At 43.0% G+C, this 16,852-nt stretch overlaps 1 protein-coding gene across 7 annotated transcripts in view; it reads left to right on the forward strand.

The window, feature by feature from the left end:
- Nucleotides 1–16,843, forward strand: part of LOC118367682 (rho GTPase-activating protein 22-like) — a 38,496-nt gene extending 21,653 nt beyond the window's left edge. For 3 of the 7 annotated variants that reach the window (XM_035751272.2, XM_035751289.2, XM_035751298.2), the window contains 7 exons: nucleotides 7,209–7,340; nucleotides 10,369–10,576; nucleotides 12,239–12,371; nucleotides 12,545–12,618; nucleotides 12,777–12,898; nucleotides 13,180–14,140; nucleotides 15,093–16,843. In XM_035751272.2, coding sequence (XP_035607165.1) covers nucleotides 7,209–7,340; nucleotides 10,369–10,576; nucleotides 12,239–12,371; nucleotides 12,545–12,618; nucleotides 12,777–12,898; nucleotides 13,180–14,140; nucleotides 15,093–15,315 — 1,853 coding nt within the window. In that variant the 3' untranslated portion in view covers nucleotides 15,316–16,843. Of the gene's footprint in view, nucleotides 1–1,529; nucleotides 1,613–1,960; nucleotides 2,470–5,553; nucleotides 5,639–7,208; nucleotides 7,341–9,370; nucleotides 10,108–10,368; nucleotides 10,577–12,238; nucleotides 12,373–12,544; nucleotides 12,619–12,776; nucleotides 12,899–13,179; nucleotides 14,141–15,092 lie in introns of those variants that run through there. The other 4 variants (XM_035751307.2, XM_052491063.1, XM_035751314.2 and 1 more) reach the window with 4 other exon arrangements.
- Nucleotides 16,844–16,852: the final 9 nt, after the last annotated feature.

Consider the following 16,852-nt stretch of genomic DNA (forward strand, 5'->3'; position numbering starts at 1 on the left):
AAGGAATGAGCGTTACACCGAGGCCCGTACTCTGGAGAGGGATCAATTTGGAGTTGGAGTGTCCGTCATGGTCTGCTTGTTGTCATTGCTGGCAATCTCAACCCTGTGCGTTACAGGGAAGACATTAACCTCCCTCATGTGGTACCCATCTTGCAGGCTCATCCTGACATGACCCTCCAGCATGACAATGCCACCAGTCATACTGCTCGTTCTGTGGGTGATTTCCTGCAAGACAGGAATGTCAGTGTTCTGGCATGGCCAGCGAAGAGCCCGGATCTCAATCCCATTGAGCATGTCTGGGACCTGTTGGATCAGAGGGTGAGGGCTAGGGCCATTCCTCCCAGAAATGTCCGGGAACTTGCAGGTACCTTGGTGGAAGAGTGGGGTAACATCTCACAGCAAGTACTGGCAAATTTGGTGCAGTTCATGAGGAGGAGATGCACTGCAGTACTTAATGCAGCTGGTGGCCACACCAGATATTGACTGTTACTTTTGATTTGATCAGTGACACATGATCAGTGACACATTATTCCATTTCTGTTAGTCAGGTGTCTGTGGAACTTGTTCAGTGTATGTCTCAGTTGTTGAATCTTGTTGTGTTCATACAAATATTTACACATTTGCTGAAAATAAACACAGTGAGAGGACGTTTCTTTTTTTGCTGAGTTTATGTGTAACTGATAGATGCACACACATTCACCCCAGAAAGTGTTTTTAAATGTATGTAAACTGTAAAGTATTTTGTCTGTAATGTATTTTTCGTTGTATATCGGTCCACAGTAATACCAGCTTTTTCCGTTGGCGTTACGTAGCCTAGTGGTTAGAGCATTGGGACAGTAACCGGAAGATTGCTGGATCAAATCCCCGAGCTGACAAGTTAAAAATCTGAGCTAGGCAGTAAACCCACTGTTCGCCTTGGAGGCGTGGATGTCGATTTTGGCAGCCCCCTGCAACTCTCTGATAAATGCGGAAGACACGTTAGGCATTGGCAGGCATCAAATAAAAAATAGAATCCATTAACACCTTGCGACGCAGCGAAAGTTATTTTTTAAAAACATCTGAATTAATGGCGGACAAGAAGTCCCCGCTTGGGATAGCATTTTCCAGAAGAAAAATAAATAATTTTGCGAAATGTAAGTATAACGTTTGTTTATTCATAAAAGTATGTTTTTTTTTATCAACAAATTACTTTCATATGAATGTTTTATTAAAATTCTGAGTCACTGGTGTTTATCTGCTTGTTGCCAAGTTAGCGAGCTAACACGTCAATTCAACATCTATTCCATGTTCAAAGTAATTTAATTTAACGTTGATTCTACCAGTGTGTGACCAGATGGGGCGGACACGATAACTAGCTAGCAGGCGATCTCATCCTGCTTATCGTATGTTTAGATATGAACAACTAAACAAACTAATCGTAGATTCAGCAATGGGCCAATTGTGAAGAATCTGACTGTTTTTAAGTCATGAATAGGTGAACTTGCTAGCCAGTTAAAGACATGTCGCAAATATTTTTTTTATATTTTCAGGAACTAAAGTGGGCACCTGATCCCGTTTCACTCCATTGCATTGGCTTGGCAGAAGAAAACAGTCCTGCCCGACTCGTTGGGAGGTAAAACATTTGAACAACATCTGTTCATTGTGTATTGTTCAGTCCAGGCTTGCTAGCCAGCCAAGTTATTTGTGCGTTTTGTTTACCTAGCTAACGTTTTCTTGCCACATTCCCTTCCCCTATCGTGTTGCACCATTGGGGTTGGTGTTACTTGTTAAAAATTAGAAGCTAAGTTATTCTACTCTTACTGTAAACAACTTGACCAAGCCTAAAAAAAATATGCAAAACTGTTAACAACGATTGCACATTAATAAAGGTAGTTGTGGCTTCATCAACTTGAACCAGTAACGTTACTTGAAATTTGAGCAGTGAGGTTAATTACTCCCCCCTTGTCTCTGCTTGTTCCAGGATGAAGGATCCCACCATGACACCCTGCAGATGTAAATAACTTGTTGTGAACTTCCCAGGCACCAGGATAATCACCATATCCCAGGATCATATTCAGGAGTGTTACATCACAATGTTAGATAGAAATAGATTCACCCGTGTTATTGTGTACCATGCAGATTTGTTAGGACATTGTAATTTATGAAGCTCATTCTAAGATACAGATATGATGTCTGACCCAGGGGAATGCACTGAACAAGTCTTCAATTTTGACCACAATTAGTTGAATGAGGTGTTAGTGAAGGGCTGGAACAAAAAAACAACTGTAAACTCTGGTCCTGTCTATTTAAAAAAAGAAAAAGTGGCTGAACAAGCTTATGTACTGAACAAGCTTATGACTGTTGGAGGTTAATCTCCTTGAAATCCCTCACTTTGTAATTATTTATTTTGTACAATGGACTGTGTTTTAAGGACTCATGCACTGATACAGGAAAACCAATAAAAAAGTTAACATTTATTTAAAATTACAATTGTTGATGTCTCATGTTTCTGGTTTTGAGGCTTGGGCATCTAAAGTATCTGGTGACTGCATCTGTCTAATCCACTGCAAGGAGAGAAAGGCATCAATCATATTACAATTCTGTATTCATTTAATTGAATATATATTTCTATTTGATATACATTTACATAATTATTTTGGACATGTTGTCCTTTATCACATGCCAGTATTTGTTTGGTATACAACGCATTTAGCTTACATTAGGATGGAATAGCCTAAGCCTTCTTATCTAGTTAGAATGCATCATATCACCTTTTCAATATTAGTTATCAACTAATATAAATCTTGGAAATCAATGTCATTTAATAATATGCACGGGTGTGATAGTTATATGAATTACTCAATGCAAGCCTACTCATTAGAGAAGTACATTATCAGCTCTAATGCAATATTAGCTTCACAGTGAAACCACTATTCTGGCTATTAATCATTCTTAAACAGTCAGCTAAATAACATATTGTACTATCTCAAAAAATTGTAGCCTGTATAATATCATGCAGGCAAGCTTACTATGATGGAGCAGCAGACCAACCAATATGCGAAAGGAGGACGCTAATTCCAAAGGAGAATTATTCTGGTCGGTGTCAACTTCATTCATTAACAGGTAGTGAGGAGATGGATTATGTTACTTGTTTATTTGTGTCAGATATTTCCATTTTGAGATGATGACGAGATTGGTAGCACTAGTTGCTCACACTAGTCACACACTTAGCAGCCGAGGAGAGAGAGGAAGGACAGCTGTGAAAATAATAGCTGGAAAATTAGTCGGAAGCACAGTAGCATTTTGATGCATTTTAATAATGTAGAGAATGTTAGAGCACAGTGTAGAATTTGCCAAAACAAAATCTCATATAAGCCGGTTCTACGCACAACCTACACCAGCACATGCAAACTGCACCCAACTGTGAAGCTAGCTGTAGCGGAGCTTCGAGAAACTAGCGGGCCTGCTAGTGATGGTGGTGGAGCCAGCACCTCCACGTATCTACTCAGTCAAGTAGGCCTACTCTGCGACCCACAGCAACGCAGTCTTCTATGGACCAGTTTATGCCAAAGTCTGTAGGAAAACAAGAGCAAAATGATATTGCATATTGGCTAAAATAATTTCCAGCCATTTTTGATCGTGGAGGACAGGTTTTAGAAATTATTATAGCAATAGTCTAAATCCAATGTACACTATTCCAAGCAGGAATAACCTTTCAAAATCACTTATTCCACAACTGTACGAGAGCATACAGGCTTCAGTGCGGGAAAGAGTCCAAAAATCTACTGCAGTTTGTCTTACCACTGACTGCTGGACATCAAGGGTAACTTACATGTCGATTACATGTCACTTCATTGAAGATTTGTTGATGTCTAGCTGTCTTCTGGACTGCTTTGAGTTCAGCGACAGACACACCTCAGAGAACTTGGCAGAGGAACTGATGAGAATGGCAAGTAGATGGAAAAGTAGTCTGTTGTGTTAGCGACAATGCAGCTAACATAACCAAAGCCATGACAAAATGTTAATGGACCCATCATCCATGTCTTGCCCACACAATCAACCTGTTTGTAAGAGATGCTCTGAAGGTGATGAAGCCCACTGTGGACAAAGTGAAAGCAGCTGTGGAATACATCCACAGGAGCACAGTAGGTGCTGAAAAACTAAAGTCTACACAATGCCAGATGGGGATGCCTGAGCTGAGGCCTAAACAAGACTGCACTACAAGGTGGAATTCAACATTTTATTTGTTGAAGCAGTTTCTTGAGTCAAAGGATGCCATTGTCAATGCACCTGTTTATGCTCTGACCCAAGAGGAATGGAAGGTGGTGGAGGAGGTGTATGGAGTCCTGGAACCCTTTGAGCAGGTCACTGTGGAGATCAGTGGAGAGAGGTACGGTAAACAGTTATTACTACATCATTATTTAGTATTATATATGTATATGAGCAGTAGATGAGAATGTAGTATCAGTAGACAAAACATGAACCTGAACTAATAAGTTACTGTTTTCTCTTCTCAGCTGTGTGACAGCCTCAAAAATGATACTCCCGTGTAAGGGTCTGCAGCGAATCACAGAGAGAAGCAAATGTAACCACAGGACATGTGACAGAGTTCATGGACACCCTATGTTTATCAATGGACAGAAAATTCCACGGAATGGAATATAATCACGTGCTATCAGAAACTGCTGCACTTGACCCCAGGCCTTCAGTGATGCCACAGCGATTGATGAGGCTCTTCAAAGAATAACCTCAGCAGCAGGGAGGGACAGCCCAAGCAGTCAGCTGGCTCAGGCACCAGGGCAACAGGAAGAAGAGAGATCAGATGGAGTAGAAGCACCAGCAGTAGTGCCACAAACGTCTGCTGTTTGGATGCTGTTTGACGAGAGAGCAACTGGGGATGCAGCACAAAGGAATCCCTCAGCAGATCCCATAATGGAGGTCCGATCCTATTTGGAGGAGCCCCTCCTCCAAAGATCTGCAGATCCATTGAACTGGTGGAAGAACAAGGCCTCTGTCTACCCATGGCTTACTAAAGTCATGACAGGGAGACTTTGCATAGTGGCCACATCCGTTCCCTCTAAAGAAGAGAGAGAAAATAGGGAACAGTTTGATGTATTAAGTCGGATGCTGCAGTTTTACACATTGTTATTTATTTTTATTTGATATGGTGCAATATTCTATTATTATGTTGTTCAGATCGTATTCATTTTGAATTGTTACATTTACATGCACTTTGTTCATAAACATTAAAAAGTTATATTTTAAATGCAAATGTTTAATAGCATTCTTTTTTCATAACAAACCAATGCATTTTAAATACATTTGTGGTTAAGTATGATTTAATCATTTAATTAGAATTGTTTTAACACAGATCATAGTCAAACTATTGCAAACTGTTTGATTTGAAAAAATACCCCCCAAAAAAATTTAAGAGCCGTTTGGGAGCCAAAAGAGCCGTCTCTTTTTGGTGACCTGAGCGGAACGAGCCGGCTCACTGAAAATAGCCGGATTGCCCATCACTAGCTCACACTGCTACAGTGGTTACAATGTGACTGTAAACGTTTCGCGCTCGGTGGAATTTAAATGCGTTATCACGTGATGCGGCCTTTGACTCGTTGCAAGTGGCAGTAACCTACTGGAAAAGTGCTTCCTACTAAAGGTAGGTGCTTCTGGAGGCAGGTAGGCAGTATGTACCTAGCTGCTTTTGGATTGGTTAAACAATAACAATAGGCTACACCAACATTAGTTTCCAGTCATACAAAGTGTAAAAATGATTGCACAGCACTGGCCCCGAGCCTGTAATGATTGGCTTTGAAGTGTGCTGCTCAGAAAACTGCGCTATGGAATTTCACAATACTTTAGCAAGCCATGAGAATACTTGATGGTATGAGGTCGGTTGCTTTGCAGCGTTTTGCAAACCATAGGTATTGTACTGCATTGTGCAACCTACAAACACCACTTCCAGCTGCCCCCTGAAAGCGATTCTACATTTTCGATATCCATTCAAATCCTCCTGTGCGGGATTATTTTTCTTCTGCGACGAAATTGGTCATATTAAGATCCGACATCTGTACTTCATCAACATAATATTAAGTACCGTATATGAAGTACTGACTGAATGAAATGACTGCATGTGGTAATAATGATGAAAGTAATGATGACTAAAGAATTTCAGCTAGGTACTAGAATACAACCCTGTATCTACACGCTATCTAGAACCTAAAATGGTTCTTTGGCTGTCCCCATAGTATAACCGTTTGAGGACCCCTTTTTGGTTCCAGGTAGAACCCATTTGGTTCCAGATAAAAACCCTTTCCACCCAGGGTTCAACATGGAACCAAAAAGGGTTCTCCTATGGGGAAAGCCGAAGAACCCTTTTGGAACCCTTTTTTCTAAGAGTGTAGGGGTCACATGAGTACACAGCAACTGGTCTGCTCAGTGATAAAGGTGTGAGTTTGCTGAGCTTGGTGACAAAGGCCTTTAACTTTGAGGCACTTCTGTTTTCTATTTGGTTTACCTTCCTCGAAGCTAAATGCTATTGAGTAACATGGCAAGAGATACCATAACATATAACGACCACAGTAAAATTACATCTAAATAATTATATCTGATTAATCACTTAAATGTGACAATTAGGGTCAATCAATTGAGACACGTAGTCTATATCGGTATTTCAGTCATTCTGGTACGTTTGTAGCTGTCACTGTATGCTAAACAAATCAACTCCGCCATCTAGTGGTACTAACGGCAGTTACAATGTTATTTACTGATAGGTCTGAGATGAGGGCAGATGATAATTTGCTTGATTTGCTGAAAATCAAATCAGAATTTTAATTTAGACAATTCGATTTTTGAGGAGTCGGAGGTTGTTGACCATTCACAATATCTCATACTGTAGCCTAGTACAGGGGTGGGATCTTGAAGGACACCATCTCCCCCTGTAGAGTTGTGGTATGGGGGAAAACATGGGAGGATATTGAAGTGGCTGCTGGACTCATCAACCTTAACATCAGTCCAGTCTTCCCCAAGATTGGAGTCTGGCAAAAACATGTACTTTTCAAAGACTAATTCCACTCATCTCTCTCTCCCCATCTCCCTCTTTCTCGCTCTCTCCATCTCTCGCTCTTTCTCTCTCCATCTCTCTCTATCCCTCTTTCTTTCTTTCTCTCCATTTCTCTCTCTTCATCTCTCTCTCTCGCTCTTTTTCGTTCTCTCTCTTTCTCGCTCAGGTGGTCCAGGAGGAGAAAAGGACCGTGCTGCGCTCAGTCATGAGGCCATTCTGCTCATGGCCAACTCTCAGAGTGACATGGATGACTGGGTCAAGGCCATAAGACGGGTCATCTGGGCACCCTTTGGAGGAGGTAAACTAGCCTGGCATTCCAAATGATTTTGCTCGGTTTCACCATTGTTTTGCTTTGTCCAGGCTGGTTTAGCCGGGCTAGAGGTAAACTGCTTTGACCAGAATTATATTACTAGACAGAATGATTACAAAATGCACTCTAAATCTCAGTAAAAGCATATTCTGGTACGGGCGAACATTATGCTCTTTGTATATGTCACTCAAACGTCTTTGTCTAGTGCTTTATGGGGTCAGTGGTTTGACAGACAGAAGATCATTTTATGACGTACTGTGCATTTGAAAAGTATTCAGACCCCTTGACTTTTTCCACATTTTGTTACATTACAGCCTTATTCTAAAACTGATTAAATAATAAAAAATATTTTTCAATCACACACAATACCCCCATAACGACAAAGCAAAAACATTTAAAAAAAAAACAGAAATACCTTATTTACATAAGTATTCAGGCCCTTTGCTGTGAGACTCGAAATTGAGCTCAGGTGCATCCTGTTTCCATTGATCATCCTTGAGATGTTTCTACCACTTTATTGGAGTCCACCTGTGGTAAATTCAGTTGATTGGATATGATTTGGAAAGGCACACACCTGTCTATATATGGTCCCACAGTTGACAGTACATGTCAAAGTAAAAACCAAGCCATGAGGTTGAAGGAATCGTCCGTAAAGCTCTGAGACAGGATTGTGTCGAGGATCAGATCTGGGGAAGGGTAACACAAAATGTATGTAGCATTGAAGGTCCCCAAGAACACAGTGGCTTCCATCATTCTTAAATGGAAGAAGTTTGGAACCACCAAGACTCTTCCTAGAGCTGGCCGCCCGGCCAAACTGAGCAATCATGGGGAGAAGGGCCTTGTTCAGGGAGGTGACCAAGAACCCAATGGTCACTCTGACAGAGCTCCAGTTCCTATGTGGAGATGGGGGAACCTTCCAGAAGGACAACCATCTCTGCAGCACTTCACCAATCAGGCCTTTATGGTAGAGTGGTCAGACGGAAGCCACTCCTCAGTAAAAGGCACATGACAGCCCACTTGGAGATTGCCAAAAGGCACCTAAAGGACTGTCAGACCATGAGAAACAAGATTCTCTGGTCTGGTGAAACCAAGATTGAACTCTTTGTCCTGAATGCCAAGCATCACGTTGAAGCATGGTGGTGGCAGCATCATGCTGTGGGGATGTTTTTCAGCGGCAGGGACTGGGAGACTAGTCAGGATCGAGGGAAAGATGAACAGAGCAAAGTACAGAGAGTTCCTTGATGAAAACCTGCTTCGCCCCAGTTCTCAGGACATGAGACTGGGGCGAAGGTTCACCTTCCAACAGGACAACGACCCTAAGCAAACAGCCAAGACATTGCAGGAGTGGGTTCTGGACAAGTCTCTTAATGTCCTTGAGTGGCCTAGCCAGAGCAGGAACTTGAACCCAATCAAACATCTCTGGAGAGACCTGGAAATAGCTGTGCAAAGATGCTCCCCATCCAACCTGACAGAGCTTGAGAGGATCTGTGTGCCAAGCTTTGAATGTCATACCCAAGAAGACTCGAGGTTGTAATCACTGCCAAAGGAGCCACAACAAAGTACTGAGTAAAGAGTCTGGATACTTATGTAAATGTGATATTTTTTAAATCTATTTTTTAAATACATTTGCAAAAATGTCTTTGTCATTATATAATATATTTTAGAATAATGCTGTAATTAACCAAATGTGGAAAAAGACAAGGGGTCTGAATACATTCCGAATGCACTGTATGTTCAGAACAGAATAAAAGGTCCTACCAGAGCTTCATTTCCTCACTAGTCTGTCTTTACACCCTGTACAGTTGCTAACGTTGCACTGGAGGCTAGTCTACTGTATGCTACTATCCTTGACATGTGTCCAGAAATATAACTAGGCTAGGTTGTGTGGAGGCAGCTGGGTGTACAGATATTATGTTACGAAAAGGACGTTATAAATAGGAGGATCACAGTATGTCTGTGATCATTGCTGAAACTTTAAACCAACCAACTCTCTGGAACTGGAAGGGAGGCACTGTATTGCAGCCAGTACTTGTGGCTTCATACATTACATTTTAAAAGGAGCATGCAATGCCGAAGATCACTCTTCTTTAGCCTGACATGTCTAATTCATGTAAATAGGGCCTAAACTGAAAACGGTTGGCTATCATTTCCATTTTACATCAGGAGGATATACACGAGATTGCTGATAACAGCAGGATTTCATCTGTACAGTATTTGAGGCGTATTGACACGTTTTGTATTGCCCCCTGAATGTCCTGTTGCACTGGAGTGTATTTCGTTTCCATCGTCTCAAATGTACATGGCTGCAGGAATGCTTTCCAAGTTCTCGCTCTCCATCAAGAATAGAATTGTTGCCAATTTATAGAACTGTCGTTAACAGGAATACTGCTGGCAGAACCCGTGACGCTTCCACGTCTGTTATTTAAATGTTTCTGTGCTGACTATCTGCCACCAAACCTTTTATCTCTTGCTCATCCTCTTCCCACTTCTGCTCGGACGCTGCGCTATTACCAACGTCTATAGATGTGTCATTACGGTCATTACGTGTTATTAGAAAACCAGTCATCTCGAGTGCACGAGCCAGACTGGATTGGATTACTTCGACCGTCGCTGCTTGGTAAATGTGGCTTTGGCATGTATGAAAAGCACGCTCTGACTCTGTGTAGCAATTGCTCGGTGACGTACTACGACTACTCTGATCTGTCAGTGTCTAGTGGTTGCGACTGTGTTGAGAGGCGGTGTTGCGCACAATCAGGTGAGATGCGGTGCGCGATTGATCGATGTAGATGTTTTTCCTCCCTCTCCGTTTCTCCTTTATTTAATTTGCATTTTGTGTTTACTGTTCATCCAACTACTGAATGTTGACCAACTGCATATTGGTATTCCTGAAGATAACTTTCCATTGATTTGTCATTTTAATATGTTAAAACTTTTTAAATTGAATGAATGACAACCATCATAAAATACTGAAATACAGAACCCTATACTGTATGTAAACCCCGTTTTTTGCCTGCAGGGATATTTGGCCAGCATTTAGAAGACACAGTCCAGTATGAGAAGAAATTTGGGCACCGCCTGGCACCTCTTCTGGTGGAGCAGTGTGTGGACTTCATAAAGGAACGAGGTCTGGATGAGGAGGGCCTCTTTCGGATGCCAGGGCAGGCTAACCTGGTAAAGGATCTACAGGAAGCCTTTGACTGTGGGGATAAGCCTCTGTTTGACAGGTAGATCTGCATTCGCTGATATTGAATGGCAAAAAGTGCTGACTTGCTATTTGTTCAGCTGGATGTAGAAGTGGGGGCCACAGTAATGGTGGCAGTGGTCAATTATTGACAGTCAAATAAAATGAAATGTTATTATGTGCTGAATACAACAGGTGTGGGTGGACCTTAGCGTGAAATACTTACTTACAAGCCCTTAAAAAAAGTTACAACATTTGGTAAATAAATTAAAGGAAAAATAGTAACACAATAAAATAACAATAGCAAGGCTACATACAGTGGGTACTGGTAATGTGCAGGGGTACGGGTCAGTCGAGGTAATGGAGGTATGTGCATGTAAGTAGGGGTAAAGTGACTATACATAGATAATAAACAGATAGTAGCAGTTTGTGTGTGTGTGTGTGTGTGTGTGTGTGTGTGTGTGTGTGTGTGTGTGTGTGTGTGTGTGTGTGTGTGTGTGTGTGTGTGTGTGTGTGTGTGTGTGTGTGTGTGTGTGTGTGTGTGTGTGTGTGTGTGTGTGTGTGTGTGTGTGTGTAGTATTTGTGAGTTTGTGGTTAGATTCCAGTGAGTGTATATCGAGCCTGTGCAAGAGAGTCAGTGCAAAAATAAGGGTAGCCATTTGATTAATGGCTGTTCAGCCGTCTTATGGCTTGGGGTAGAAAATGTTCAGGAGTCTTTTGGTCCCAGACTTGGCGCTCCGTTACTGCTTGTAATGCGGTTGCAGAGAGAACAGTCGACCCATCGTCGTGGGTGATCAGGCATATTACCGTCGTGTTGGAGTCGTGTGTGGCCACGCAGTCATAGGTGAACAGGCAGGAACAGAAGGGGACTAAGCACACACCCTTGATGGGCCTCCGTGTTGGGGGTCTGTGTGGCGGATGTGTTGCTGCCTACCGTCACCACCTGGGGGTGGCCCATCAGGAAATCCAGGATCCAGGTTCAAAGGGATGTGTTCAGTCCCAGGGTCTTTAGCTTAGTGATGAGCTTGGAGGGCATTATGGTGTTGAACGCTGAACAGTATTCTCAGGTAGGTGTTCCTTTTGTCCAGTTGGGAGAGGGCAGTGTGAAGTGCAATAGAGATTGCATCATCTGTGGATCTGTTTGGGCAGTATGTGAATTGGAGTGGGTCCAGGATTTCTGGTATGATGGTGTTGATGTGAGCCATGACCAGCCTTTCAAAGTATTTCATGGCTACAGATGTGAGTGCCACGGGTTCGGTAGTCATTTAGGCAGGTTTCCTTGGCGTTCTAGGGCACAAGGACTATGGTGGTCTATTTGAAACATGTAGGCATTACAGACTGAGTCAGGGAGAGTTGGAAATGTCAATGAAGACAGCTGGTCAGTGCCTGCTCTGAGTACGCATCCTGTACTGTGATAGTGTGTACACACGAGGCTGGTGAGGGGAGAACGGCTCATAACAACGACTGGAATGAAGTGAATGGAATGGTATCAAACATAAGTAAACCATGTGTCCGATGTTTTGACTTCATTCCATTACTGCCATTACTATGAGCCCGTTCTCCCCAATTATGGTGCCACCCAGCCGCCTGTGAAACACACAATAAATCCCTCTACTGTTGACCACTAAGGCTATAGCACTTGCTATTGGACTGAATCATGCAGTTAGTAGACCACTCTAGATAACTATTTTGTACCCTCTTGCAGTAACACTGACGTCCACACGGTGGCGTCCCTGCTGAAGCTCTACCTCCGTGAACTGCCTGAGCCTGTGGTCCCTTTCTCCAAGTATGAGGACTTCCTCTCCTGTGCTCAGCTGCTGGCCAAAGACGTGGAGGAGGTAAGAGACACTTCTCTGCACTAGTTCCAGTTCATGTTAGTATTCACACTATGACACCGAAGCCAAAGAACAGAACTGCTCTGTCATTCGATAGAAGCCAGTATTCAAGTACATGTTGTCTATGTGAAGAAACAAGTGATTGTGATACTGTATGTTCTCATCTCATCATTTAGGGTGTACAGGAGCTGGTCAAGCAAGTGAGCAATCTTCCTCCCGCCAACTACAATCTCCTGAAGTATATATGCATGTACGTCCACAAACATACAACTCCTTCTTTTGAAGATCAGCTAAATGGCATATATTATTATATTATATTATTATAAGATCTCAAATATCTTATTTTATCACGGTGCCATTTTCATATCATTTTAATTCCATCCCACCATGCCATGCCTTCCTTTGTAGGTTTCTTGACGAGGTCCAGTCTCACGCAAACAAAAACAAGATGAGTGTACAGAACCTGGCCACGGTATTTGGACCAAATATCCTCCGACCCAAAATGGAGGACCCAGTGGCTATTATGGAAGGTGTGAACTCTCATTCATTTTATATTATACTGATATTAATAGGCACTGTATTAATCATATGAGACATTCCTAATATTTTTTTATACAACTGTCTGGGAGGCATGAGGCAGAGTAGATACAGTACATTAGCCTATGGAAAGCAGAGTACAGAGAAACGTCACTATTGCATGTTATCTATTCATGACTCATCTTGTCTATCTCTTGTTCATAAAACATGTCAAATCTCAAGTAGAGCAGCGTTGTACAGTATAGTTCCTTATTGTTTTTTATTTCCTGTTAAGGCACCTCCCTAGTCCAAAGCCTCATGACCGTACTGATCAGTGAACATAACCGTCTGTACTCGGGGAGGGGGGAGCTGGAGGTCCCTGTTCCCCAGCCAGAGGTGACCCTCCAGGGCCAAAGGCTCCAGCAGCACAGCATCGGTGGCTGGATCTCTGAGGAGGACCTCCAGAACTGCCCCACCAACCCCAACGAGGACCTCGCCTGCAGCAGCGCCTCTTCTTTGGACGCAAAGCTCTGTGCTGCCACCACCCCTCCACCTAGACTTGCTCCTTCAGGGAAGGGGGAGCCAGTGGTCAGCCCCAGCAAGCAGACCAAGAACCTTCCCTCCTGGAAGTACTCCTTCAAGGGCACCTCAACGCCACGGCCCCCTCCTCAGGCCGACGTCACCACCGTGTCCCCCAGTGGCAACTGGCTGATGAACGGGCTGTCCTCTCTGAGGAGCCACAGGCGCACCTCCTCTGGGGAGCGTGTCAGGGACTCCACCGGCTTTTCCCAGAGACTGTCCACCTACGACAACGTCACGTCTTCCTCCAGCATGGGCAGTGGCCCTAGTGTAGCCAGCACACATTGGTCTACCTCCTCCTGTGACATCTCCGCATCCGACTCAGGCAGCGAGCCCTCAGGGCTTAACTGTGGTAATGGGAAGGGTCTAGAGGAGTGCCAATGGCAGGAGCTAGCCTCACCCCAGGGCCCGGGCCAGGGTCAGAGGGGAGGCCGGGTGGAGGAGAGAGTTGGAGATAGGATCTCAGAGCAAGAGCAGGACAGTAGTGAAGCCATGGAGCTGTGTGTTAGCAGTGCAGGCTGCAGTGACAACGGGAACACCATAGCCAATATGGTGGTGCCATCCATCGTGATACCAGAAGACCTTGATGGAGGCTCCAAAGCACTTACCAGCCTGGTGGAGGGTCTGAAGGATGAGCTGAGGAAACAGAAGGTGGCCTACGAGACCAGGATCAAAAGGTAAGTCTGCAAGGTTATTTATTGTACTATGGGGGTTTATAAGTCAGAATTTTGAAAGAAACTTCTGAGAAACAGTTCATGTGAACATAACAAGAAAATATGCACTGTCTGAGTAGATTTTTTTTTTTTTATTTCACCTTTATTTAACCAGGTAGGCAAGTTGAGAACAAGTTCTCATTTCCAATTGCGACCGTGCCAAGATAAAGCAAAGCAGTTCGACAGATACAACGACACAGAGTTACACATGGAGTAAAACAAACATACAGTCAATAATACAGTATAAACAAGTCTATATACAATGTGAGCAAATGAGGTGAGAAGGGAGGTAAAGGCAAAAAAGGCCATGGTGGCAAAGTAAATACAATATAGCAAGTAAAACACTGGAATGGTAGTTTTGCAATCCATCCAATTTGTTGAGTAGGGTATTGGAGGCTATTTTGTAAATGACATCGCCAAAGTCGAGGATTGGTAGGATGGTCAGTTTTACAAGGGTATGTTTGGCAGCATGAGTGAAGGATGCTTTGTTGCGAAATAGGAAGCCAATTCTAGATTTAACTTTGGATTGGAGATGTTTGATATGGGTCTGGAAGGAGAGATTACAGTCTAACCAGACACCGAAGTATTTGTAGTTGTCCACGTATTCTAAGTCAGAGCCGTCCAGAGTAGTGATGTTGGACAGGCGGGTAGGTGCAGGTAGCGATCAGTTGAAGAGCATGCATTTAGTTTTACTTGTATTTAAGAGCAATTGGAGGCCACGGAAGGAGAGTTGTATGGCATTGACGCTTGCCTGGAACACAGTGTCCCAAAAAATCAAAGGACTAGAGTATTTTCCCCTCTAAAATACTCAAAATTGCTATAAATCTGTCAACAATCTTTCTCGGGTTACATGTATTGAGGAGCACCAGCTCTACATTTGTGGAAATCAACATATGTGTGTGTGCGCCCCCTGCAGGCTGGAGGAGTCCAGTGCGGCGCTGTGTGCTCAGATGGAGCGTCTGGAGCAGGAGATGGAGCAGGAGAGAAAAAGGCAGCGGATGCTGGAGATCAAGCTCCGTAACTCAGAGCGAGCCCGTCACGACGCAGAGAACAGGAACCGGCTCCTGGAGAAGGAAATGGAGGACTTCTTCTCCACTCTGGGGGACCTGGCTCTGGGAGCAAGGACTAGTGACATTTAATAGCCCTGGTCATAGACCTCTATAGTCTCTTCCCACAGCTGAGTGCCATGAGTCTGGCAAGCAAGACTGACAACTACATGGACTCAGTGAATAATACTGCATGTTGTCCAACGCAGGCAGCTGCGTCTCTCAATGTTTCCTCAGGCCTCAAATTGTGCCTATGACTACCACGAGTATCTATCTGGATGGAATTCCGTGTCGTTTGGTGACAAAGCCTCGGTCCTTGGTTTACTCTGGTGAACTCTGTCAGTATACTTTTAATGTAAATCAAAGGGTTCCGACTGCTGTCATTATGACTATACAATAATCCCTGCTGTGTTAATCATATGCTGCCTACAACAGTACACAATATGCAAATACAACATTACCAAAGCTGGACTCTGCTAAGGACCAGGGTTGAAGCCACCATGTTGGTTTGGGGCACATGAAGCTGACTACTGCCCTCAAAGGAACAATGAAGAAGTATGCTGGCTGTGCCTTTGCAGACTTTTTGAATTCGATAAAAGAAAATGTTGCGTGCTTGTCCAGAGGTGTAGTTAGTCAATTACTGTCAATACTCACATGGTACATGTATTGCTTAAACTTAATCACTACTCCAAGTTTGTTGAAGAGCCACATGACATCCTCAGAGTCACTTGCAGTAAGATGACAATCGCGGAGGTGCATAAAGATGGCAGCCCCCATGTACTTGCCGCGAATACCTCGTTTGATAAGTTCGCTGTATTGCTCTCCTGTTCTCCAGTGTTGTCGTTAGCACAGTATATATGATCCCAATTCTAGCTCCAAGACGGCGATTTAAAAACAACAAAGTATAATGTTCTGATTTATTGGCCTGTTGAACCATGTCGCAGGCTGTAGTTTAAAAATACAGTATATAACTTAGTGGTAAAACAATGAAGTCAAACCTGAATTCTGACATCTTTATGCACCGCCATTAATTTAACATTTTGAAAAATGGTGTATACTTTAGTGAATGTAACTGTGTTGTTGGTCAAGCCAGCCCTGTAAATTGAGCCTAAACTAATTCTTAAAACATTGACATAGATTTGAATGGATAACAATTATATACATTTCCCAGAACATTCTCATGTGAGCGTTGCATGTGGTGAAACTGTTGATAGAATCCCCTTTTTCAGCAAATTACTGCTACTGCATAGAAATGTGTTGAGGCTTGAACACGAAACATGATTTGGTTCTTGAAGACCACTATAAGCAGTATAGTAATGTGCATTCATTAAGGTAATGTGACTATTTTTTGTTTTGTTTTTACATTTTATACAGACCCTTTTCATATGCTGTTCACAAGGTTGTGTTTTGAAAGACGACGGTTATAGACAAGCGTCTAGTGTTCGCCCTGTCGATGATTGCAGTTGAAATGTGTATCTCTTAAAACAAACTTAGGCTGAATGTTTCTTATGTCTTTGATTAATATTTTAGTTGCTTATTTATTATGAATCTACACTCTTGTAATGAATGGCATTATGGCAATCTAAGTAAATAAAGATGACAGGTGTCATTTCGTGACTGATACATGGGT

The sequence above is a fragment of the Oncorhynchus keta genome, chromosome 3 (assembly GCF_023373465.1).
Source record: "Oncorhynchus keta strain PuntledgeMale-10-30-2019 chromosome 3, Oket_V2, whole genome shotgun sequence".
NCBI classification, from domain to species: domain Eukaryota; kingdom Metazoa; phylum Chordata; class Actinopteri; order Salmoniformes; family Salmonidae; genus Oncorhynchus; species Oncorhynchus keta.